Below are 24,414 nucleotides of genomic sequence, written 5' to 3'. Positions count from 1 at the left end.
CACACACTGACTCTCACTGGGGTACGGGTCCCACACACACTCACTCTCACTGGGGTACGGGTCCCACATGCAGTGACTCTCACTGGGGTATGGGTCCCACACACACACTGACTCTCACTGGGGTACGCGTCCCACACACACTGACTCTCACTGGGGTACGGGTCCCACACACACACTGACTCTCACTGGCGTACGGGTCCCACACACACACTGACTCTCACTGGGGTACGGATCCCACACACACACTGACTCTCACTGGGGTACGGGTCCCACACACACTGACTCTCACTGGGGTAAGGGTCCCACACACACACTGACTCTCACTGGGGTACGGGTACCACACACACACTGACTCTCACTGGGGTACGGGTCCCACACACACACTGACTCTCACCGGGGTACGGGTCCCACACACACTGACTCTCACTGGGGTACGGGTCCCACACACACGGACTCTCACTGGGGTACAGTCCCACACACACTGACTCTCACTGGGGTACGGGTCCCACACACACTGACTCTCTCTGGGGTACGGGTCCCACACACACATACACGTTGACTCTCTCTGGGGTACGGGTCCCACACACACACACTGACTCTCACTGGGGTACGGGTCCCACACACACACACATTGACTCTCACTGGGGTACGGGTCCCACACACACACACATTGACTCTCACTGGGGTACGGATCCCACACACACTGACTCTCACTGGGGTACGGGTCTCACACACACTGACTCTCACTGGGGTACGGGTCCCACACACACTGACTCTCACTGGGATACGGGTTCCACACACACTGACTCTCACTGGGGTACGGGTCCCACACACACTGACTCTCACTGGGGTACGTGTCCCACACACACACTGACTCTCACTGGGGTACGGGTCCCACACACACACTGACTCTCACCGGGGTACGGGTCCCAAACTGAATCTCACTGGGGTACGGGTCCCACACACACTGACTCTCACTGGGGTACGGGTCCCACACACACACTGACTCTCACTGGGGTACGGGTCCCACAGACACTGACTCTCACTGGGGTACGCGTCCCACACACACTGACTCTCACTGGGGTACGGGTCCCACAGACACTGACTCTCACTGGGGTATGGGTCCCACACACACACTGACTCTCACTGGGGTAAGGGTCCCACACACACTGACTCTCACTGGGGTACGGGTCCCACACACACTGACTCTCACTGGGGTCCCACACACACTGACTCTCACTGGGGTATGGGTCCCACACACACACTGACTCTCACTGGGGTACGGGTCCCACACACACTGACTCTCACTGGGGTACGGGTCCGACACACCCTCACTCTCACTGGGGTACGGGTCCCACACACACTGACTCTCACTGGGGTACGGGTCCCACACACACTGACTCTCACTGGGGTACGGGTCCCACACACACTGACTCTCACTGGGGTACGGGTCCCACACACACTGACTCTCACTGGGGTACGGGTCCCACACACACTGACTCTATCTGGGGTACACGTCCCACACACACTGACTCTCACTGGGGTACGGGTCCCACACACACTGACTCTCACTGGGGTACGGGTCCCACACACACACACTGACTCTCACTGGGGTACGGGTCCCACACACACTGACTCTCACTGGGGTACGGGTCCCACACACACACTGACTCTCACTGGGGTACGGGTCCCACACACACACTGACTCTCACTGGGGTACGGGTCCCACACACACACTGACTCTCACTGGGGTACGGGTCCCACACACACTGACTCTCACTGGGGTACAGGTCCCACACACACACTGACTCTCACTGGGGTACGAGTCCCACACACACACTGACTCTCACTGGGGTACGGGTCCCACACACACACTGACTCTCACTGGGGTACGGGTCCCACACACACACTGACTCTCACCGGGGTACGGGTCCCACACTGAATCTCACTGGGGTACGGGTCCCACACACACACTGACTCTCACTGGGGTACGGGTCCCACACACACACTGACTCTCACTGGGGTACGGGTCCCACACACACACTGACTCTCACCGGGGTACGGGTCCCACACTGAATCTCACTGGGGTACGGGTCCCACACACACACTGACTCTCACTGGGGTACGGGTCACACACACACACTGACTCTCACTGGGGTACGGGTCCCACACACACTGACTCTCACTGGGGTACGGGTCCCACACACACACTGACTCTCACTGGGGTACGGGTCCCACACACACACTGACTCTCACTGGGGTACGGGTCCCACACACACTGACTCTCACTGGGGTACGGGTCCCACACACACTCTGACTCTCACTGGGGTACGGGTCCCACACACACACTGACTCTCTCTGGGGTACGGGTCCCACACACACACTGACTCTCACCGGGGTACCGGTCCCACACTGAATCTCACTGGGGTACGGGTCCCACACACACTGACTCTCACTGGGGTACGGGTCCCACACACACACTGACTCTCACTGGGGTACGGGTCCCACACTGAATCTCACTGGGGTACGGGTCCCACACACACTGACTCTCACTGGGGTATGGGTCCCACACACACACTGAGTCTCACTGGGGTACGGGTCCCACACACACACTGACTCTCACTGGGGTACAGGTCCCACACACACACACTGAGACTAACTAGAACCTTTGTGAGTCTCTTTCACCTGCCCCATGTGAGAACCAGCCTGGGATCTTGCTGTGCAAGTAGATTATGTCCTGCAAAAGTGGTAAACTTTGGGAGAGGGAGGCATGGCTCAGAATGAGTGCAGTAAACTCACCACTGTCTTGCGGCCAAGGAGCTCGAACAGGACCTGGTTCTCGTGCTCCGAGAGCATTCCGGAGGGGACGTTGGTCTTGCTCATTGTTTCGGGTATGTGAGACTGCTCCTGAGAATCCCCTTTTACCGTCCTGCACCCACTTCCTCCCAGCGCACAGCCTCGAGCACAGGATGTCACACAACCACAAGCTCTCGCAAGAAGCTGCTTCTCTGACACCCAGGCATTGGACTTCCGGACCCAACAATCAAGCTTCTCTCGTCCTCCTTTTTAAATCACTACTCGACCTCCCCCTATTACTGTAACCTCCTACACCGCCCACAACCCTCCCTATCTCTGTAACCTCCTCCACCGCCCACAACTCTCCCTATTTCTGTAACCTCCTCCACCGCCCACAACCCTCCCTATCTCTGTAACCTCCTCCAGCCCCTACACCCCTCCCTATCTCTGTAACCTCCTCCAGCCCCTACACCCCTCCCTATCTCTGTAACCTCCTCCACCCCCCACAACCCTCCCTATCTCTGTAACCTCCTCCAGCCCCTACAACCCTCCCTATCTCTGTAACCTCCTCCAGTCCCTACAACTCTCACTATCTCAGTAACCTCCTCCAGCCCCTACAACCCTCCCTATCTCTGTAACCTCCTACACCGCCCACAACCCTCCCTATCTCTGTAACCTCCTCCAGCCCCTACAACCCTCCCTATCTCTTTAACCTCCTCCAACCCCTACACCCCTCACTATCTCTGTAACCTCCTCCAACCCCTACAACCCTCCCTATCTCTGTAACCTCCACCAGCCCCTACAACCCTCCCTATCTCTGTAACCTCCTCCAACCCCTACAACCCTCCCTATCTCTTTAACCTCCTCCAGCCCCTACACCCCTCACTATCTCTGTAAACTCCTCCACCGCCCACAACCCTCCCTATCTCTTTAACCTCCTCCAGCCCCTACACCCCTCACTATCTCTGTAACCTCCTCCAGACCCTACAACCCTCCCTATCTCTGTAACCTCCTGCAGCCCCTACAACCCTCCCTATCTCTGTAACCTCCTCCAACCCCTACAACCCTCCCTATCTCTTTAACCTCCTCCAGCCCCTACACCCCTCACTATCTCTGTAAACTCCTCCACCGCCCACAACCCTCCCTATCTCTGTAACCTCCTCCAGCCCCTACAACCCTCCCTATCTCTTTAACCTCCTCCAGCCCCTACACCCATCCCTATCTCTGTAAACTCCTCCACCGCCCACAACCCTCCCTATCTCTGTAACCTCCTCCAGCCCCTAAAACCCTCCCTATCTCTTTAACCTCCTCCAGCCCCTACACCCCTCACTATCTCTTTAACCTCCTCCAGCGCCTACACCCCTCGCTATCTCTGTAACCTCCTCCAGCCCCTACAACCCTCCCTATCTCTGTAACCTCCTCCAGCCCCTACAACACTCCCTATCTCTGTAACCTCCTCCAGCCCCTACACCCCTCCCTATTTCTGTAACCTCCTCCAGCCCCTACAACCCTCCCTATCTCTGTAACCTCCACCAGCCCCTACAACCCTCCCTATCTCTGTAACCTCCTCCAGCCCCTACACCCCTCCCTATCTCTGTAACCTCCTCAACGCCTACACCCCTCCCTATCTCTATAATCTCCTCCACCGCCTACATCCCTCCCTATCTCTATAAAGTCCTCCACCGCCTACATCCCTCCCTATCTCTATAACCTCCTCCACCACCCACAACCCTCCCTACCTTTGTAACCTCGTTCACCGCCTACAACCCTCCCTATCTCTATAACCTCCTCCACCGCCTACACCCATCCCTATCTCTGTAATCTCCTCCACCGCCTACAACCCTCCCTATCTTTGTAACCTCCTCCAGCCCCTACAACCCTCCCTATCTCTATAACCTCCTCCACCGCATACAACCCTCCCTACCTCTGTAACCTCGGCAACCGCCTACAACCCTCCCTATCCCTGGAACCTCCTCCAGCACCTACAACCCTCCCTATCTCTGTAACCTCCTCCAGCCCCTAAACCCCTCCCTATCCCTGTAACGTCCTCCAGCCCCTACAACACTCACTATCTTTGTAATCACCTCCATCCCCTACAGCCCTCCCTATCTCTGTAACCTCCTCCAGCCCCTGTAACCCTCCTTATCTCTGTAACCTCCTCCAGCCCCTACAACACTCACTATCTCTGTAACCTCCTCCAGCCCCTACACCGCTCCCTATCTCTGTAACCTCCTCCAGCCCCTACAACCCTCCCTATCTCTATAACCTCCTCCACCACCCACAACCCTCCCTACCTTTGTAACCTCGTCCACCGCCTACAACCCTCCCTATCTCTATAACCTCCTCCACCGCCTACACCCATCCCTATCTCTGTAATCTCCTCCACCGCCTACAACCCTCCCTATCTTTGTAACCTCCTCCAGCCCCTACAACCCTCCCTATCTCTATAACCTCCTCCACCGCATACAACCCTCCCTACCTCTGTAACCTCGGCAACCGCCTACAACCCTCCCTATCCCTGGAACCTCCTCCAGCACCTACAACCCTCCCTATCTCTGTAACCTCCTTCAGCCTCTACACCCCTCCCTATCCCAGTAACCTCCTCCAACCCCTACAATCCTCCCTATCTCTGTAACCTCCTCCAGCCCCTACACCCCTCCCTATCTCTGTAACCTCCTCCAGCCCCTAAACCCCTCCCTATCCCTGTAACGTCCTCCAGCCCCTACAACACTCACTATCTTTGTAATCACCTCCATCCCCTACAGCCCTCCCTATCTCTGTAACCTCCTCCAGCCCCTGTAACCCTCCTTATCTCTGTAACCTCCTCCAGCCCTACAACCCTCACTATCTCTGTAACCTCCTCCAGCCCCTACACCGCTCCCTATCTCTGTAACCTCCTCCAGCCCCTACAACCCTCCCTATCTCTGTAACCTCCTCCAGCCCCTACACTCCTCCCTATCTCTGTAACCCTCCTACATCCCCTACAACCATCCCTATCTCTGTAACTTTCTCCAGCCTCCTACAACACTCCCTATCTCTTTAACCTCCTCCAGCCCCCTACAACCTCCCTATCTCTGTAACCTCCTCCAGCCCATACAACTCTCCCTATCTCTGTAACCACCTCCAGCCCCTACACCCCTCCCTATCTCTGTAACCTCCTCCAGCCCCTACTACCCTCCCTATCTCTGTAACCTCCTCCAGCCCCTACAACCCTCCCTATCTCTGTAAACTCCTCCAGCCCCTACAACCCTCCCTATCACTGTAACCTCCTGCAGCCCCTACACACCTCCCTATCTCTGTAACCTCCTCCAGCCCCTACAATCCTCCCTATCACTGTAACCTCCTCCAGCCCCTACAACCCTCCCTATCTCTGTAACCTCCTCCTGCCCCTACAACCCTCCCTATTTCTGTAACCTCCTCCAGCCCCTACACCCCTCCCTATCTCTGTTACCTCCTCCAGCCCCTACACACCTCCCTATCTCTGTAACCTCCTCCAGCCCCTATAACCCTCCCTGTCTCTGTAACCTCCTCGAGCCCTTACACCCCTCCCTATCTCTGTAACCTCCTCCAGCCCCTACAACCCTCCCTATCACTGTAACCTCCTGCAGCCCCTACACACCTCCCTATCTCTGTAACCTCCTCCAGCCCCTACAATCCTCCCTATCACTGTAACCTCCTCCAGCCCTTACACCCCTCCCTATCTCTGTAACCTCCTCCAGCCCCTACACACCTCCCTATCTCTGTAACCTCCTCCAGCCCCTACACTCCTCCCTTTTTCTGTAACCCTCCTACATCCTTTCCTATCTCTGTAACCTCCTCCAGCCCCTACAACCCTCCCTATTTCTGTAACCTGCTCTAGCCTCTACACCATTCCCTATCTCTGTTTCCTCCTCCAGCCCCTGCACCCCCCCTCTCTCTGTAACCTCCTACAACCCTCCGTGATCTCTGCGCTCCTCCAATTCCGGCCTCTTGAGTGTCCCCCGATTCCCATCGCTCCGCCATTGGCGGCCGGGCCTTCAGCCCTCCTGAACTCTGAAATTCCCTCCCTAAATCTCCCTGCCTCTCTCCTCCTTTAAGATCCTCCAGAAATCCTCCCTCTTTGACCAAGTTTCTGGTCATCGGTCCCTGATGTCTTCCTCACGTGGATCGGTGCCAAATATTTGTTCTGACTGACGTTCCTATGTGTTGCCTGGCCTGCATTCATTTTGTATTAAAGACGCTGTTTAATTCAGGTCGTTGCTGAGACCCAGATGTGGAGCCTTTGATGACCTGTGATGGGTAGGTCAGCAAGTGTCAATCTCCAGAGCTTTCTAGAAGGTTAGCGGGGGTGGTCGTGGGGGGAGCGAGACTGGTGAAGTCAGCGTTACTGATTCCACGCACCCCTTCCCCATTCCCCCGGCTGGAATCAGAAACTCTTTTGTCTGGCCGCGATGCCCTCACAGTCGAATAGCCCACCCGCACTCACTCCCGGGGCTCACCGCTGGGTGGATGGGCCATTCAGGCCGGGTGTGTCAGCAGGCACCCCTTTGGGGAAGGCTGGAGAGGAGGCGGAGGGGGAGAGTGGGCGTGGGTGGGGTGGTTCGCAATTGTTAACCCTCCCCTCGACCTCCCAGAACTCAGGGCCAAGCCCATTGGGTGATTCGGTCACTGAGATCGAGTTGCCGAAGACGGTATTCCCCATGGGTGTCGGGCTGTATTTCCTCCCCCAGCCCTCCCACACACCCTTGCCACACAGCGGGTGGGGTCACGAGGTGGGGGGAGCACATTCTTGAGGCAACCCAGTCCTACCCCACCTGAACATGCACTTCCAACAAACACTTCGTCAACAGCGATTGAGAACAGCATCCACGCCGGTTGCGCACAACAAGATCCCATAAACAGCAATGTGTTAATGACCCAGGTCACCTGTCGGTTGAAGGATAAATATTGACCCCCAGGACATCAGGGAGACCTGCCCATCCCCACACCACCCCCACCGCCCCCCCGCCACCCCACCGCTCTTCTTCCAATAATAGCCGTGGGATCTTTTACACCCACGCGAGAGGGCAGACGAGGCCTGGGTTTAACGTTTCATCCCGAAAGACGGCACCTCCGACAGTGCGGCGCTCCCTCAGCACTGACCCTCCGACAGTGCGGCACTCCCTCAGCACTGACCCTCCGACAGTGCGGCGCTCCCTCAGCACTGACCCTCTGACAGTGCGGCGTTCCCTCAGCACTGACCCTCCGACAGTGCGGCGCTCCCTCAGCACTGACCCTCTCACAGTGCGGCAATCCCTCAGTACTGACACTCTGACAGTGCGGCTCTCCCTCAGTACTAACCCTCCCACAGTGCGGCAATCCCTCAGTACTGACACTCCGACAGTGCGGCTCTCCCTCAGTACTAACCCTCCCACAGTGCGGCAATCCCTCAGTACTGACCCTCCGACAGTGCGGCGCTCACTCAGCACTGACCCTCCGACAGTGCGGCGCTCCCTCAGCACTGACCCTCCCACAGTGCGGCGTTCCCTCAGCACTGACCCTCCGACAGTGCGGCGCTCCCTCAGCACTGACACTCCGACAGTGCGGCTCTCCCTCAGTACTAACCCTCCCACAGTGCGGCAATCCCTCAGTACTGACCCTCCGACAGTGCAGCGCTCCCTCAGCACTGACCCTCTGACATTAAGTTGAGGACGAAGATAAAGCCGTACTGACCTGGAGACTGAGTGAGTGGCAAATTAGGTTCATGTGGTAAGTTCTGCTGAGTCCTTTTCAGGTTTTGACTATAGATTAAGTGTCAAGGTCAGAAACAGAACTAACCTTCAAGTAAGTCAGGGTAGTTTGTTAAACAGTGAGCTGCCTGGAGTGGCAGTTATCTGTCAATCACCTGAAAGCAGTTGAAGCCAAACTAGCTAGTGACTCTTCAGAGGGTCTATAAAAGAGACAGGCTTTTCCAACCACACGGTAAGTAACTGGTGCACCAGTATGCAGGCGACTATGCGGAAGGGTGATGGAGACTGAGTGAGTAGCGATTTAGGTATACATGGGAATTTGTTGCACTGGGGAAAGGTGTGTGATACACATAGGAATTATTCTAAATTAATTAGGTGACTAATTAAATTAAGTTTACTAAATAAAGTTAGTAACAATGACAGGACAGGTGTTATGTTGCAGTTGTGGAATGTGGGGGCTTTCGGATGTCAAGGCGATCCATGACGAACATGTCTGCAGGAAGTGTAAGCAGCTAGAGGAATTCCGAATCAGGATTATTGATCTGGAGGCCGAACTGCAGACACTGTGCAGCGTAAGGGAAGGGGAGAAATACCCGGACACTTTGTTTCAGAAGAAGGTCACGTCTCTTAGAGTAGGATCGCCTGCTTTGGTCAGCAGTGAGGGACAGGAGGATGTGACTGTGAGTGAGGCAGGTAATGGGACCGAGCAGACAGTGGTGGAGGAGCCTCAGACTTTGCCGTTGTCAAACAGGTTTGAGGTGCTCCCAGCCTGTGTGGATGAAAGCGAGGTCTGCAAGGTGGACGAGTAGGCTGGCCATAGCACCGTAGTACAGGGAGCCGTTCAAGCGGGGGGAGAAAACAGGAATGTAGGGTAGTAAGGTACAGTGTAGTGAGGGGGATTGATGCTGTTCTCTGCAGCAAAGAGTGAGGGTCCAGACGGCTGTGTTGCCTGCCCGGTGTCAGGACTCGAGACATCTGCTCAAGTTTGGAGAGGAACTTGCAGTGGGAGGGGGAGGGTCCAGTTGTCGTGGTCCATGTAGGTACCAAAGACATAGGCAGGGCAAGGAGGGAGATTCTGCATAGTCCGTATGAGAAGCTGGGCACCAAATTAAGAAGCAGATCCTCAAAGGTAATAATCTCTGTATTATTACCTGAGCCACGTGCAAACTGGCACAGGGCAAATAATATTAGAGAGATGAAGGCGTGGCTGAAAGACTGGTGTGGGAGAAGTGGGTTCCTGTTCATGGGGCACAGGTACCAATACTGGGGAAAGTGGGGATGGTTTACACCTGAACTGTGCTGGGACCAGTGTGCTTGCAAATCGCATAACTAGGGAAGTAGAGAGGGCTTTAAACTAAACAAAGCATCAAGCTTGGGTAAATGTGGCAAATCAAGGGGTAGATTCAAAGCAGGAGACCTTAATAGTGATATGGGAAATGAGGGTCATGGAATAGCAGGAAGGGGCAGAGAGATAAAATCTCAGAATACACCAGTAGCCAAGACCAGATGTTACAAAGGTAACAAAAGGTCAAAACTAAAGGCTCTGTATCCAGATGTGCATAGCATTCATAACAAAGTAAACTGATTGATAGCGCACATTGAAGTAAATAAATATGATATAATAGATGTGCCTGCAGGATGGCAAGGATTGGGTCCTGAAGATTGAGGGGTATATGACGTTCAAGAAGAATAAGGAGCTAGGTAAAGGTGGAGGGATAGCGCTGTTAATCAAGGATGGCACTTGTGCAATAGTTAGAGATGACGTTGGTTCAGGAGATCAGGATATAGAATCGGTTTGGGTGGAGATGAGGAATATTAAAGGAAAGAAGTCACTAGTGGGAGGGTCTACACATCCCCTAACAGTGACCACAATGTAGGGCAAAGTACACAAGAAGAAATATTGGGTGCTTGTGGTAAAGGGACGGCAACAACCTACACATAAACTGGAAAAACCAGATTGGCAGAAGTAGCCTGGATGAGTTCATAGAATGCTTTCGAGATAGTTTCTTAGAACAGCACATTCTGGAACCACCTGGAGAGCAGGTTATATTAGACTTGGTATTGTGTAACGTGACAGGATTAATGAATGACCTCAGAGTAAAGGCACCACTAGGTAGCAGCGACCACAATATGATTGAATTTTACATCCAGTGTGAAAGGGAGAAGAGTGGGTCTAAGACTAGTGTCTTAAACATAAATAAAGGTAACTATGTGGGCATGAAAGCTGAGCTGGCTGAAGTGAACTGGGATACTAGGCTAGGGGATAGATCAATAGAGGAGCAGTGGCAGACATTTAAGGGGATATTTCAGAGTATTCAGAATAAATACATTCCTATTATAAAGAAAAATTCTAAGGGGAGGACCCACCATCCGTGGTTAACCAAAGAAGTTAAGGAAGGCATCAAACTTTAAGGAAAAAGTATAAAACTCAGCAACGATGAGTGACAGGACAGATGCTTGGTCAGAATATAAAGAATGGCAGAGAATGACTAAAAGGTTAATCAGGAGAAAGAAATTAGAGTTTGAGAGGAAGCTAGCTAGAAATGTAAAAACGCATAGCAAGAGTTTCTACCGGTATTTAAAAAGGTAAAGTGAGCGTTGGTCCTTTAGAGAGTGACAATGGGGGGTTAATAGTAGAGAATAAGGAAATGGTGGAAGAAACGAACAAATATTGCTTCATTATAGAGGATACAAAAAACCTTCCAGCATAGCTGTAAATCAGGAGGTGGTGGGGAGAGGGGAACTTGGTAAAATTACAATCACTAGGGAAGTGGTACTGAACAAACTGATGAAGCTGTGGGCTGACAAGTCTCTGGGTCCTGACGGATTTCACCCTCGGGTCTCAGCAGAGGTGACTAATGAGGTAGTAGATGCACTGGTGTTAATTTTCCAAAATTCCCTAGATTCTGGAAAGGTCCCACCAGACTGGAAAGTAGCAAACATAACCCCTCTATTCAAGAAGGGAGGGAGGTAGTAAACAGGAAACTACAGGCCAGCTAGCTTGATGTGTGTCGTAGGGGAAGGTGTTAAAATAGATCATGAAGGAGGTTATAGCTGGGCGCTTAGAGAAACTCAAGATAATCAGGAAGAGGCAGCATGGTTTTGTGAGAGGGAATCATGTTTAGCAAACCATGAATTCATTGGAGTTTTTTGAAGGAGTAACATGCACTGTAGATAAAGGGGAACCTATAGACGTGCTGGATTTGGATTTCCAGATAAGGTGCCACATCAAAGGTTATTACAGAAAATTAAAGCTCATGGTGTAGGGGGTGATGTATTAGCGTGGATAGAAGATTGGCTAGCTGGCAGGAAACAGAGAATATGCATAAATGGGTCTTTTTCTGATTGGCAGGATGTGACCAGTGGAATCTCTCAGGGGTCTGTGTGGAGACCTCAACTTTTTAGATATATATGAATGGTTGAGATGAGAGGAATGAAGGCATGGTAGCTAAAGTCACAGATGACACAAAGATAGGTGGGAAAGTATGTTGTGACGAAGACATAAGGAGGTTGCAGACAGATATAGATTGGCTGAGTGTAGGAAAATGTGCAGTTGATCACTGCGGCAGGAAGAATAAAAACGCAGAGTGTTAATTAAACAGAGAACAGCTGCAGAATTTCGAGACGCAGAGGGATCTGGGTGTTCTAGTGCATGAGTCACAAAAAGTTGGTATGCAGGTACAGCCAGTAATTCAGAAGGCGAATGGAATCCTATCCTTTATTATGAGAGGGATTGAGCATTAAAGTAAGGATGTTCCAGGGCATTGGTGAGAATACCGTGTGCAGTTTTGGTCTCCTTATTTACGGAAGGGTGTAAATGCGTTGGAGGCGGTTCAGAGGAGGTTTACTGGACTGATATCTGGAATGAGTGGGTTGTCTTATGAGGAAGGTTGGACAGACTGGGCTTGTTTCCACTGGAGTTTAGAAGAGTGAGGGGTGATTTGATTGAAGTATATAAGATCCTGAACAGTCTTGACAAGGTGGACATGGAAAGGATATTTCCTCTTGTGGGTGAGTCCAGAACTAGGGGGCTCTGTTTCAAAATTAAGGGTCACCCAGAGATGAGGAGAATTTTGTTTCTCTCTGAGGGTTGTGTGACTTTGGAACTCTCTGCCTCTGAATGAAGTGGACGCGGGGGACACTGGATATTTTTAAGGCCGAGGTAGATAGATCCTTGTTGAGGCGAGGGAATCGAAGGTTAACGGGGGGTAAATGGGGATGTGGAATTTGAAACACGTACAGATCAGCCATGATCTTATCGGAGCATACTTAGGGGGCTGAATGGCCTAATCCTGCTCCTATGTCGTATGTTTGTATGAAAACGTAGTGCCCACTCAGCACTGACCCTCCGACAGTGCGGCGCTCCCTCAGCACTGACCCTCTGACAGTGCGGCGCTCCCTCAGCACTGACCCTCTGACAGTGCGGCGCTCCCTCAGCACTGACCCTCCAACAGTGCGGCGTTCCCTCAGTACTGACCCTCCGACAGTGCGGCGCTCCCTCAGCACTGACCCTCTGACAGTGAGGTGCTCCCTCAGTGCTAACCCTCCAACAGTGCGGCGCTCCCTCAGCACTGACCCTCCGACAGTTCGGCGCTTCCTCAGCACTGACCCTCCGACAGTGCGGCGCTCCCTCAGCACTGACCCTCCGACAGTGCAGCGCTCCCTCAACACTGACCCTCCGACAGTGCGGCGCTTCCTCAGCACTGACCCTCCGACAGTGCGGCGCTCCCTCAACACTGACCCTCCGACAGTGCGGCGCTCCCTCAGCACTGACCCTCCGACAGTGCGGCTCACCCTCAGCACTGACCCTCTGAAAGTGCGGCGCTCCCTCAACACTGACCCTCCGACAGCGCGGCGCTCCCTCAGCACTGACCCTCCGACAGCTCGGCTCTCCCTCAGTGCTAACCCTCCGACAGTGAGGCTCTCCCTCAGCACTGACCCTCTGACAGTGAAGTGCTCCCTCAGTGCTAACCCTCCAACAGTGCGGCGCTCCCTCAGCACTGACCCTCTGACAGTTCGGCGCTTCCTCAGCACTGACCCTCCGACTGTGGCGCTCCCACAGCACTGACCCTCCGACAGTGCGGCGCTCCCTCAGCACTGACCCTCCGACAGTGCAGCGCTCCCTCAACACTGACCCTCCGACAGTGCGGCGCTCCCTCAACACTGACCTTCCGACAGCGCGGCGCTCCCTCAGCATGACCCTCCGACAGCTCGGCTCTCCCTCAGCGCTGACCCTCCGACAGCGCGGCGCTCCCTCAGCACTGACCCTCCGACAGTGCGGCGCTCCCTCAGCACTGACCCTCCGACAGCGCGGCGCTCCCTCAGCACTGACCCTCCGACAGTACGGCGCTCCCTCAGCACTGACCCTCCGACAGTGCGGCGCTCCCTCAGCACTGACCCTCCCACAGCGCGGCGCTCCCTCAGCACTGACCCTCCGACAGTACGGCGCTCCCTCAGCACTGACCCTCTGACAGCGCGGCACTCCCTCAGCACTGACCCTCTGACAGTGCGGCGCTCCCTCAGCACTGACCCTCCCACAGCGCGGCGCTCCCTCAGCACTGACCCTCCGACAGTACGGCGCTCCCTCAGCACTGACCCTCTGACAGCGCGGCACTCCCTCAGCACTGACCCTCTGACAGCGCTTCTAACGAACGTCTGTGATACGTTTAACACAATTTTCCAATTCCTGTTCATGACATCGTGGAATGCGCTACAGAAGAGGAGGCCGTTCGCTCCATCGTAACTGTGCTGGCTCCTCGACAGAGCTGTCGATTATCACCATGGTGACAAGGGCAGAGAGAGAGAGAAAAATAGGAGACAAAGTGTTGGAGAGCTTTGGATTTCATTTTTATTGGACTGACGAGCTGGAATATCTTCTCTCCATGGGTGAAACCTCAGCTTCGAAAGTTCCTCACAGCTATAGTGTCACAAAAAGAATATGCTGAAGATGAGAATGGCGGGTGGGGGGGGTCGTGTCTATGAGAGGAAGAGAGACAGGGACAGAGGGTGAGACAGGAAGACATGATGGTGGCGGAGGGAGAGAGAGGGAGGTGGAAAGAAAGAGATGAATGGATGGATTGTAGAGGGCCCTGAATTATTTACATTGTATTGCTTTTAAGTTATAAGAGTGCATTTGTTCAATTAAAACCCAGCCCTCCTCTTGCCGCTCTCCCCATCTCCCCATTCCTTCCCGGACTGATGCAAGTAAGAGAGACGGACGATCGTCTGGCTAATCCCTTATGTACAGGCTCCACGCCCATTGTCACACCTCCCTACCCCCACCCCCCCCCACCCTGCCGCCGTCCCACGTTTTCCTGAAATGTGCCATCTCAGGCTTCCCTGCCAGTTGTGGAGCTGAGGGAAGGAAGGAGTGGGCCGGAAAGGGTCTAAACAGGACAGGAGCCTGGATAGGGGGCTGCATGATGCACATGTTAATGGTCAGTAAATAATATCGTTAGGATACACCTGGTGAAGGGCGTTATTCAATTATTTGCCTAGAGCACTTATAAAGAGAGACTGCTGGGGTTAGGTAGGAAGCAGGTATGTGTGATCCTGCATTTTGTAGATAAACCTATATTCAAGTAAACTATCAGTACTGAGTTTCACATTTGACCAACTGGTTTGGGATCAAATTAACAAAGGCCCTCGTGAAGGTGCAAAGGAGATTTAATTCAGTACCTAGAGCACTTATATAGAGAGACTGCCGGAACCCAGGGTCGGGGTTAGGTAGGAAGCAGGCATATGTAATGCTGCACCCTGTAAATAAAACTATCAGCAAGAACTGTCTCAGTGTTGAGTTGCCTACTTCACCAACTGGCTTGGAATCGAATTAATAGCACGGTCCCCCATGGATCAACTCCATGTGAGTATATAGATACGAAAAAAAAAAGTCACCTTCTGATTAGTGTGAATGATCACCCCCACATCTCCATCGCCTGAAAAACACACACGCACGCCCCGCCTGACAATTGGGCCTCTTGCCCTGGGGGTCAAGGTGACAGGGAGGAGGAGAAAGAGCAGGCAGGCTGGGGTGGTGGGCGTTGGTGGGTGCGCGGAGCTGAAACTCCCACAGTTACCCATGCATATTGGTGGTTTAACCATTCAACTGCCTATAGAACATGCATTGTACACTGCGATGGGAGAGAATGATTAACGCTGGCTCTCAGTCTGGGTGCAGAAGACATGCAGAGAGATGGTGGGAGTTTTGCATGCATGATAGTGTTCAACCTGATATCATTAATAGTGCTTCTCACAGTGTGTTTTATAAAATACAATTTCACCTGTATCGCTAGTTAGTTTGGGTAACGCTCGCTAGTGACCCCTTAAACTACCCCTCACAGTTAACCATTAAGTGTAAGTTCCAGTGCTTCCTGGTGAAATGGACAGTAGAGGAATGCAGCTGTCATTTCCGCTCGCACTCTCTCCTGCCGAGTGTCTATAAGGACGAGATTCGGATGGTGTCCGGAGGGTAGGCAGCTGTGAGTCCAGAGTTCCTGAGAATTGCCGGCGAGTTGGGTGGGCTGTCATCAGGTGTGTCTGCCAGCGTGGAGGGGAAGGTGGCACTGGTTGTGGCCAGGTCAGAGGGACAACAGTTCCCTTTGAGAGAGTCGGGCAGCTTGGCGTTGAGGCTCGAGCGGCTGAGAGAGGGAGAGAGGGAGGGAGGGGAGAGAAAGAAAGAGATAGAGGGAGAGAGGGCGAGGGGGAGGGAGGTTGAGGAGAGCGAGGGGGATGAGAGAAAGAGATGGAGGGAGAGAGGGAGGGAGGGAGAGGGAGAGGGAGGAAGAGAGGGAGGGAGAGAGTGAGAGGGAATAAGAGAGGGTGAGAGAAAGGGAGGAAGGGAGGGAGAGAGAGGGAGAGGAAGGAAGAGAGGGAGATAGAAAGGGGAGAGGGAGGGAAGGAGAGAGAGAGGGAAGGAGAGAAAGGGAGGAGAGACATAGAGAGGGAGGAAGGGAAGAGGGGAGGGAGGAAGAGGGATGGAGAGAGAGGGGGAGGAAGAGAGGGACGGAGAGAGACATACAGAGAGAGGGAGGGAGGGAGAGGGGAGGAGAGGGAGGGAGAGAGAGGGAGTGAAAGAGGGAGGGAGAGAGACAAGAGAGAGGGAGGAAGAGGGGGAAGGAGGAAAAGAGAGGGGGGTGAAAGATAGAGTGAGAGTGGAGGGAGGGGGAGAGAGAGAGAGAGGGAGGGAGAAAAGGAGGGATGCAGAGAAATGGAGGGGAGAGAAAGACAGAATCAAAGATTTTATATTTGTTTCCATTAGCTGTCCCAATGGAAGTGTTTGTGTACGCGTCATGTCTCTTAGACCAGCGAGTCTGCATTCCCAGCTGTGTCTCCCAGTTTTCCAGGGAGAATCCCGACTGGGATTAGAATGTAAGATACAGAGTAGAGGAGGGAGAGAGACCCCGGTCCCTCATCAACAGTGAGGAGTGGGGTCTCTGTGGGAATCCTGTGGCGAGTAACTCACCTCCTGACTCCCCACAGCCTGTCCACCATCTACAAGGCACAAGTCAGGAGTGTGATGGAATGAGCGCGGCTCCCACAAAACTCAAGAAGCTTGACACCATCCAGGACAAAGCAGCCCCGCTTGATCGGCTCCCCATCCACAAACATTCACTCCCTCCACCACAGACGCACAGGGGCAGCAGTGTGTGTGTACCATCTACAAGATGCACTGCAGCAACTCGCCAAGGCTCCTTCGACAGCGCCGCCCAAACCCACCACCTCTACCACCTAGAAGGACAAGGGCAGCAGACACATGGGGAACACCCACCACCTGCAAGTTCCCCTCCGAGCCCCTCACCATCCCGACTTGGAAATATATCGGCCGTTCCTTCACTGTCGCTGGGTCAAAATCCTGGAACTCCCTCCCTAACAGCACGGTGGGTGTACCTACACCACACGGACACAATCCTGGAACTCCCTCCCTAACAGCACGGTGGGTGTACCTACACCACACGGACACAATCCTGGAACTCCCTCCCTAACAGCACGGTGGGTGTACCTACACCACACGGACACAATCCTGGAACTCCCTCCCTAACAGCACGGTGGGTGTACCTACACCACACGGGACACAATCCTGGAACTCCCTCCCTAACAGCGCGGTGGGTGTACCTACACCACACGGACACAATCCTGGAACTCCCTCCCTAACAGCACGGTGGGTGTACCTACACCACACGGACACAATCCTGGAACTCCCTCCCTAACAGCACGGTGGGTGTACCTACACCACACGGGACACAATCCTGGAACTCCCTCCCTAACAGCACGGTGGGTGTACCTACACCACACGGGGACACAATCCTGGAACTCCCTCCCTAACAGCACGGTGGGTGTACCTACACCGCACACGGGGACAAAATCCTGGAACTCCCTCCCTAACAGCACGGTGGGTGTACCTACACCACACGGGACACAATCCTGGAACTCCCTCCCTAACAGCGCGGTGGGTGTACCTACACCACACGGACACAATCCTGGAACTCCCTCCCTAACAGCACGGTGGGTGTACCTACACCACACGGACACAATCCTGGAACTCCCTCCCTAACAGCACGGTGGGTGTACCTACACCACACGGACACAATCCTGGAACTCCCTCCCTAACAGCGCGGTGGGTGTACCTACACCACACGGACACAATCCTGGAACTCCCTCCCTAACAGCACGGTGGGTGTACCTACACCACACGGACACAATCCTGGAACTCCCTCCCTAACAGCACGGTGGGTGTACCTACACCACACGGGGACACAATCCTGGAACTCCCTCCCTAACAGCACGGTGGGTGTACCTACACCATACGGGGACTGCAGCGGCTCAAGAAGGCGGCTCACCCCCCACCCCCACCTTCTCAAGGGGGCAATTAGGGACGGGCAATAAACGCAGTGCCTTGAGGGTGGGACGGGGAGAGGAGAGCGGCTGGTAAGGTGGTAAGGCTGGCGCGGAAGAGGTGGCGGCGTGACCTCTACGCCCTCTGCCCTGTCTGGATGCCCCGGTTGCCCTGTCAATCCTCCTTCCCTCTCCTCCGTGCCTTTACCTCTGTGCCGCTCCCGGCTTGATGCCGCTCTGGATGTGGATGATGCTGAGCTCCTGGATGCTGCCCACACGACTGACGGACATGGTGGAGTTGACCAGTTGGCTGGGGCGCCGCTTGATGCGTCGTGGGCAGCAGGAGGTCCCCGAGCTCGGCTGAGAGGAGAGGGAGGTGCTCCTGCTACTCCGATAGCCCAGCGACTCGGTCACACACGCCTCGGAGTAAGAACGTTCATCTGTAAACTCGTGACACTGGGAGGAGGGGGGAGGGGGTGGTGGAGGGGGGAAGAGACACAGGGACATGAGCGGAGGCTGGAATAGAATCGCTCCCATCCCCCCCCCTGAACCCCGACTTTCCCGTCCTGCTCGCCTCCCCTGAACCCAGACATTCCCGCCCCACTCACCTCCCCTGAACCCCGACATTCCCGTCCCGCTCGCCTCCCCTGAACCCAGACATTCCCGCCCCACTCACCTCCCCTGAACCCCGACATTCCCGTCCCGCTCGCCTCCCCTGAACCCCGACATTCCTGTCCCGCTCGCCTCCCCTGAACCCCGACATTCCCGTCCCGCTCGCCTCCCCTGAACCCAGACATTCCCGCCCCACTCACCTCCCCTGAACCCAGTCATTCCCGTCCCGCTCACCTCCCCTGAACCCCGACATTCCCGTCCCGTCCCATCCACCTCGAACCTCGACATTCCCGTCCCGCCCACCACCCGAACCCAGACATTCCCGTCCAGTCCTCCCCTGAACCCCACATTCCCGTTCCACCCACCCCATGAACCCTGACATTCACATCCCTTCCAACCCCGGAATCCCGACATTCCCGTCCATCGTCCCCCTGAATCCCAACAATCCCATCTTTCCCCTGAACACCGAAGTTCCTGTCCTATCCTCCACTGAACCCCGACATTCCCGACCCATCCACCCCCTGAACACCAACATTCCCGTCACGTCCTCTCTCCCTGAATCCCGACATTCCTGTCCCGTCCTCCCCGACCCCGACATTCCCATCCCGCTCATCTCCTGAACCCCGACATTCCCGTCCCGCTCATCCCCTGAACCCCGACATTCCCCTCCTGCTCACGCCACTGAAACCCGACATTCCCGTCCCATCCCATCCACCTTGAACCCTGACATTCCCACCCCAACCACCCCCCGAACCCTGACATTCCCGTCTGGGCCTCCCCTGAACCCCACATTCCCGTTCCACCCATCTCCTGAACCCCAGCATTCCCGTCCACCCTATGAACCCCGACATTCCCATCCCTTCCACCCCTGGAATCCCGACATTCCCGTCACGTCGTCCCCCTGAATCCCGACATTCCCATCTTTCTCCTGAACCCCGACATTCCCATCCTGCCGAACCCCTGAATCCCAACATTCCTGCCCGCCCTCCCCTGAACACCAACACTCCCGTCCCGCTCATCCCCTGAACCCTGACATTCCCCTCCTGCTCACCCCCTGAATCCCGACATTCCCGTCCCGTCCCATCCACCTCGAACCCTGACATTCCCGTCTGGTCCTCCCCTGAACCCCAGCATTCCCGTCCACCCCATGAACCCCGACATTCCCATCCCTTCCACCCCTGGAATCCCGACATTCCCGTCACGTCGTCCCCCTGAATCCCGACATTCCCAACTTTCTCCTGGACCCCGACATTCGTGTCCTGTCCACCGCCTGAACCCCGACATTCCCGTCCTGCTGACCCCCTAAACCCCGACATTCCCGTCCAGTCCACACTCTGAACCCTGACATTCCCGTCCCATCCTCCCCCTGAACCCCAACATACCCATCTTGCCCCATAATCCTGACATTCCCTTCCTCCCTCTGAACCCCGACATTCCCGTCCCATCCACCCCATGAACCCCAACATTCCCATCCCGTCCACCGCCTGAACCCCGACATTCCGATCCCGTCCACCGCCTGAACATCGACATTCCTGTCCTGTCCACCCCCTGAACCCCGACATTCCCATCCCAGCCTCCCCTGAATCCCAGCATTCCCGTCCCGTCCACCCCCTGAACCCCGACATTCCAGTCCCGTCCACCCCATGAACCCCGACATTCCTGTCCCGTCCACCCCCTGAACCCCGACATTGCTGCTCCGTCCACCCCGAACCCCGACATTCCCATCCCAGCCTCCCCTGAACCCCAACATTCCCATCCCGCCCACCCCCAAACCCCGACATTCCCCTCCTGCTCACCCCCTTAACCCAGACAGTCCCGCACTGTCCACCCCCTGAACCCCAACATTCCTGTCCCGTCCACCCCCTGAACCCCGAAATTCCTGTCCCGTCCACCCCCTGAACCCCGACATTCCTGTCCCGTCCACCCCCTGAACCCCAACATTCCTGTCCCGTCCACCCCCTGAACCCCGACATTCCCGCCCCGTCCACCTCGCGCCCACCCCAACACCACTTGTGGAATTCAGGGCCCCGGTCTCGGTTGGGATTTGGGGAGGGGTTGTTGGGGTTGGGGGGTGTGGGGAGGCTGGTGGGGGCGAATCAGACAGCAGCTGCCCACCTCCTCCTCCTCCTCCTCCTCCTCCTCGTGTACCACCGGAGTATCCCCGGGGCAAGCGTTAGGCGGTGCTGGGGGAGGGGGGTTGGATGGGGCAATGGGCAGGCGGAGGGGGCAGGAATGGCGGTTGCCCCATCTGTACCCCAACCGCCCCAACACCAGCATCGGTGGGGGGGGGGGGTGGGGTGGGGTGACCCTTGACAGCTCCTCAAATTGCCCCCTGGCGCCGGGAACGCCCGCCTTGCCAGCGATGCCCCAGGAGCCACGCCCAAATTGGGGGGGGGGCATTCAGGGTGAGGTGGGGAGGCGAGCATATGAGAAAGCGCAGGCCTGGTGTTAAATGAGGGGGCAGCTGGTGGGTGGCGGGTGTGGGAGAGGGGGGAGCGGGGAGGGTGGGAAAGAGGGTTTCGAGTGGGCAGGGACTGCCCCCTGGGAGGGGGTAACATCTCACTGTGGTTTTCTCCAGGCAGTGCAGGAGGTGGTGATGTTGCAGCTCGAAGGCAGAGCGGTGCTTGCCCAGGATCGCCTGCTGTTCGGAGTCATTATCCTGCGTAGAAGAAACAAAAACGGGAGAGAGAGAGAGAGAGAGAGAGAAAAAGAGGGAGAACTGAGACTTGTAGAATGCCACAGGGCCCGAAAGTCAACTGCTCTGCCCTGTATCTCTGCAGGTCAGCCCCGCTCAAATATGTCTCGAATTACCTTTCAAAAGCTCCTGGGAAATGTTTTTCCACCGTCCCCTTTACAGGGAGCATGTTTCCAGACGGTAACAAGACCATAAGACCATAGGAGCAGAAATTAAGCCATTCGGCCCATCGGGTCTGCTCCGCCATTCAATCATGGCTGATCAGTTTCTCAACCCCATTCTCCCGCCTTCTCCCCGTAACCTTTGACCCCCTCACCAATCAAGAACCTACCTATCTCGGTCTTAAATACGCTCAATGACCCGGCCTCCACAGCCTTCTGTGGCAATGAATCCCATAGATTCACCACTCTCTGGCTAAAGAAGTTTCTCAAACAAAAATCCCTGGAAAAACTCGGCAGGTCTGGCAGCATCTGGGGAGAGGGACACAGTTAACATTTCGAGTCCGCATGACTCTTCAACAGAACTAAGTAAAAATAGGAAAGGGGTGAAATATAGGCTGGTTTAAGGGGGGGTGGGTGGGGAGGGTGGGACAGGTAGAGCTGGATCGAGGGCCAGTGATAGGTGGAGATAACCAAAAGATGTCACAGACAAAAGGACAAAGAGGTGTTGAAGGTGGTGATATTATCTAAGGAATGTGCTAATTAAGGGTAGAAAGCGGGGTAGTGGGGGTGGGGTAGGGTGAATGTACAGATAGCCCTAGTGGGGGTGGGGTGAAGGTACAGATAGCCCTAGTGGGGGTGGGGTGAAGGTACAGATAGCCCTAGTGGGGGTGGGGTGGGCTGAAGGTACAAATAGCCCTAGTGGGGGTGGGGTGGGGTGAAGGTACAAATAGCCCTAGTGGGGGTGGGGTGGGGTGAAGGTACAAATAGCCCTAGTGGGGGTGGGGTGGGGTGAAGGTACAGATAGACCTAGTGGGGGTGGGGTGAAGGGCAGGTATAGATAGACCTAGTGGGGGTGGGGTGAAGGGAAGGTATAGATAGACCTAGTGGGGGTGGGGGTGGGGGGAAGGTACAGATAGCCCTAGTGGGGTTGGGGTGGGGGGAAGGGATTGAAATAGGCTAAAAGGTAGAGATAAAACAATGGATGGAAATACATTTAAAAATAATGGAAATAGGTGGGAAAAGAAAAATCTATATAAATTATTGGAAAAAACAAAAGGAGGGGGAAGAAACAGAAAGGGGGTGGGGATGGAGGGGAGAGTTCAGGATCTAAAATTGTTGAATTCAATATTCAGTCCGGAAGGCTGTAAAGTGCCTGGTTGGAAGATGAGGTGCTGTTCCTCCAGTTTGCGTTGGGCTTCACTGGAACAATGCAGCAAGCCAAGGACGGACATGTGGGCAAGAGAGCAGGGTGGAGTGTTAAAATGGCAAGCGACAGGGAGGTTTGGGTCATTCTTGCGGACAGATGGCAGGTGTTCTGCAAAGCGGTCACCCAGTTTAGGTTTGTTCTCTCCAATGTAGAGGAGACCACATTGGGAGCAACGAATGCAGTAGACTAAGTTGAGGGAAGTGCAAGTGAAATGCTGCTTCACTTGAAAGGAGTGTTTGGGCCCTTGGACGGTGAGGAGAGAGGAAGTGAAGGGGCAGGTGTTGCATCTTTTGCGTGGGCATGGGGTGGTGCCATAGGAGGGGGTTGAGGAGTAGGGGGTGATGGAGGAGTGGACCAGGGTGTCCCGGAGGGAGCGATCCCTACGGAATGCCGCCAGGGGGTGAAGGGAAGATGTGTTTGGTGGTGGCATCATGCTGGAGTTGGCGGAAATGGCGGAGGATGATCCTTTGAATGCGGAGGCTGGTGGGGTGATAAGTGAGGGCAAGGGGAACCCTATCATGTTTCTGGGAGGGAGGAGAAGGTGTGAGGGCGGATGCACGGGAGATGGGCCGGACACGGTTGAGGGCCCTGTCAACGACCGTGGGTGGAAAACCTCGGTTAAGGAAAAAGGAGGACATGTCAGAGGAACTGTTTTTGAAGGTAGCATCATCGGAACAGATGCGACGGAGGCGAAGGAACTGAGAAAATGGGATGGAGTCCTTACAGGAAGCGGGGTGTGAGGAGCTGTAGTCGAGGTAGCTGTGGGAGTCGGTGGGTTTGTAATGGATATTGGTGGACAGTCTATCACCAGAAATTGAGACAGAGAGGTCAAGGAAGGGAAGGGAAGTGTCAGAGATGGACCACGTGAAAATGATGGAGGAGTGGAAATTGGAAGCAAAATTAATAAATTTTTCCAGGTCCCAACGAGAGCATGAAGCAGCACTGAAGTAATCATCGATGTACCGGAGAAAGAGTTGTGGAAGGGGGCCGGAGTAGGACTGGAACAAGGAATGTTCCACATACCCCATAAAGAGGCAGGTAGCTGGGGCCCATGCGGGTACCCATAGCCACACCTTTTATTTGGAGGAAGTGAGAGGAGTTGAAGGAGAAATTGTTCAGTGTGAGAACAAGTTCAGCCAGACGGTGGAGAGTAGTGGTGGATGGGGATTGTTCGGGCCTCTGTTCAAGGAAGAAGCTAAGGGCCCTCAGACCATCCTTGTGGGGGATGGAGGTGTAGAGGGATTGGACGTCCATGGTGAAGAGGAACCAGTTGGGGCCAGGGAACTGGAAATTGTTGATGTGACATAAGGTGTCAGAGGAATCACGGATGTAGGTGGGAAGGGACTGGACAAGGGGAGAGAGAAGGGAGTCAAGATAACGAGAAATGAGTTCTGTGGGGCAGGA

General features: G+C 54.9%; 2 protein-coding genes across 2 annotated transcripts in view; both read right to left on the bottom strand.

Annotated features, from left to right (window-relative positions):
- Positions 1–3,016, bottom strand: part of LOC121274247 (wiskott-Aldrich syndrome protein-like) — a 106,224-nt gene extending 103,208 nt beyond the window's left edge. The window contains exon 1 of the mRNA XM_041181445.1: positions 2,800–3,016. Within this exon, the coding sequence (XP_041037379.1) occupies positions 2,800–2,883 (84 nt within the window). The 5' untranslated portion in view covers positions 2,884–3,016. The remainder of the gene's footprint in view (positions 1–2,799) is intronic.
- A 12,923-nt stretch (positions 3,017–15,939) lies between these two features.
- kcnd1 (potassium voltage-gated channel, Shal-related subfamily, member 1) overlaps positions 15,940–24,414 on the bottom strand; it is a 197,439-nt gene continuing 188,964 nt past the window's right edge. The window contains exons 4-6 of the mRNA XM_041181438.1: positions 21,511–21,606; positions 18,544–18,791; positions 15,940–16,141 (exon numbers count right to left, since the gene is read on the bottom strand). Of these exons, the coding sequence (XP_041037372.1) occupies positions 15,940–16,141; positions 18,544–18,791; positions 21,511–21,606 (546 nt within the window). The remainder of the gene's footprint in view (positions 16,142–18,543; positions 18,792–21,510; positions 21,607–24,414) is intronic.

Source organism: Carcharodon carcharias (assembly GCF_017639515.1).
Source record: "Carcharodon carcharias isolate sCarCar2 chromosome 35 unlocalized genomic scaffold, sCarCar2.pri SUPER_35_unloc_4, whole genome shotgun sequence".
Lineage (NCBI taxonomy): Eukaryota > Metazoa > Chordata > Chondrichthyes > Lamniformes > Lamnidae > Carcharodon > Carcharodon carcharias.
Note: the sequence above shows the minus strand (reverse complement) of the source record. Positions and strands in the feature narration are given on the sequence as shown.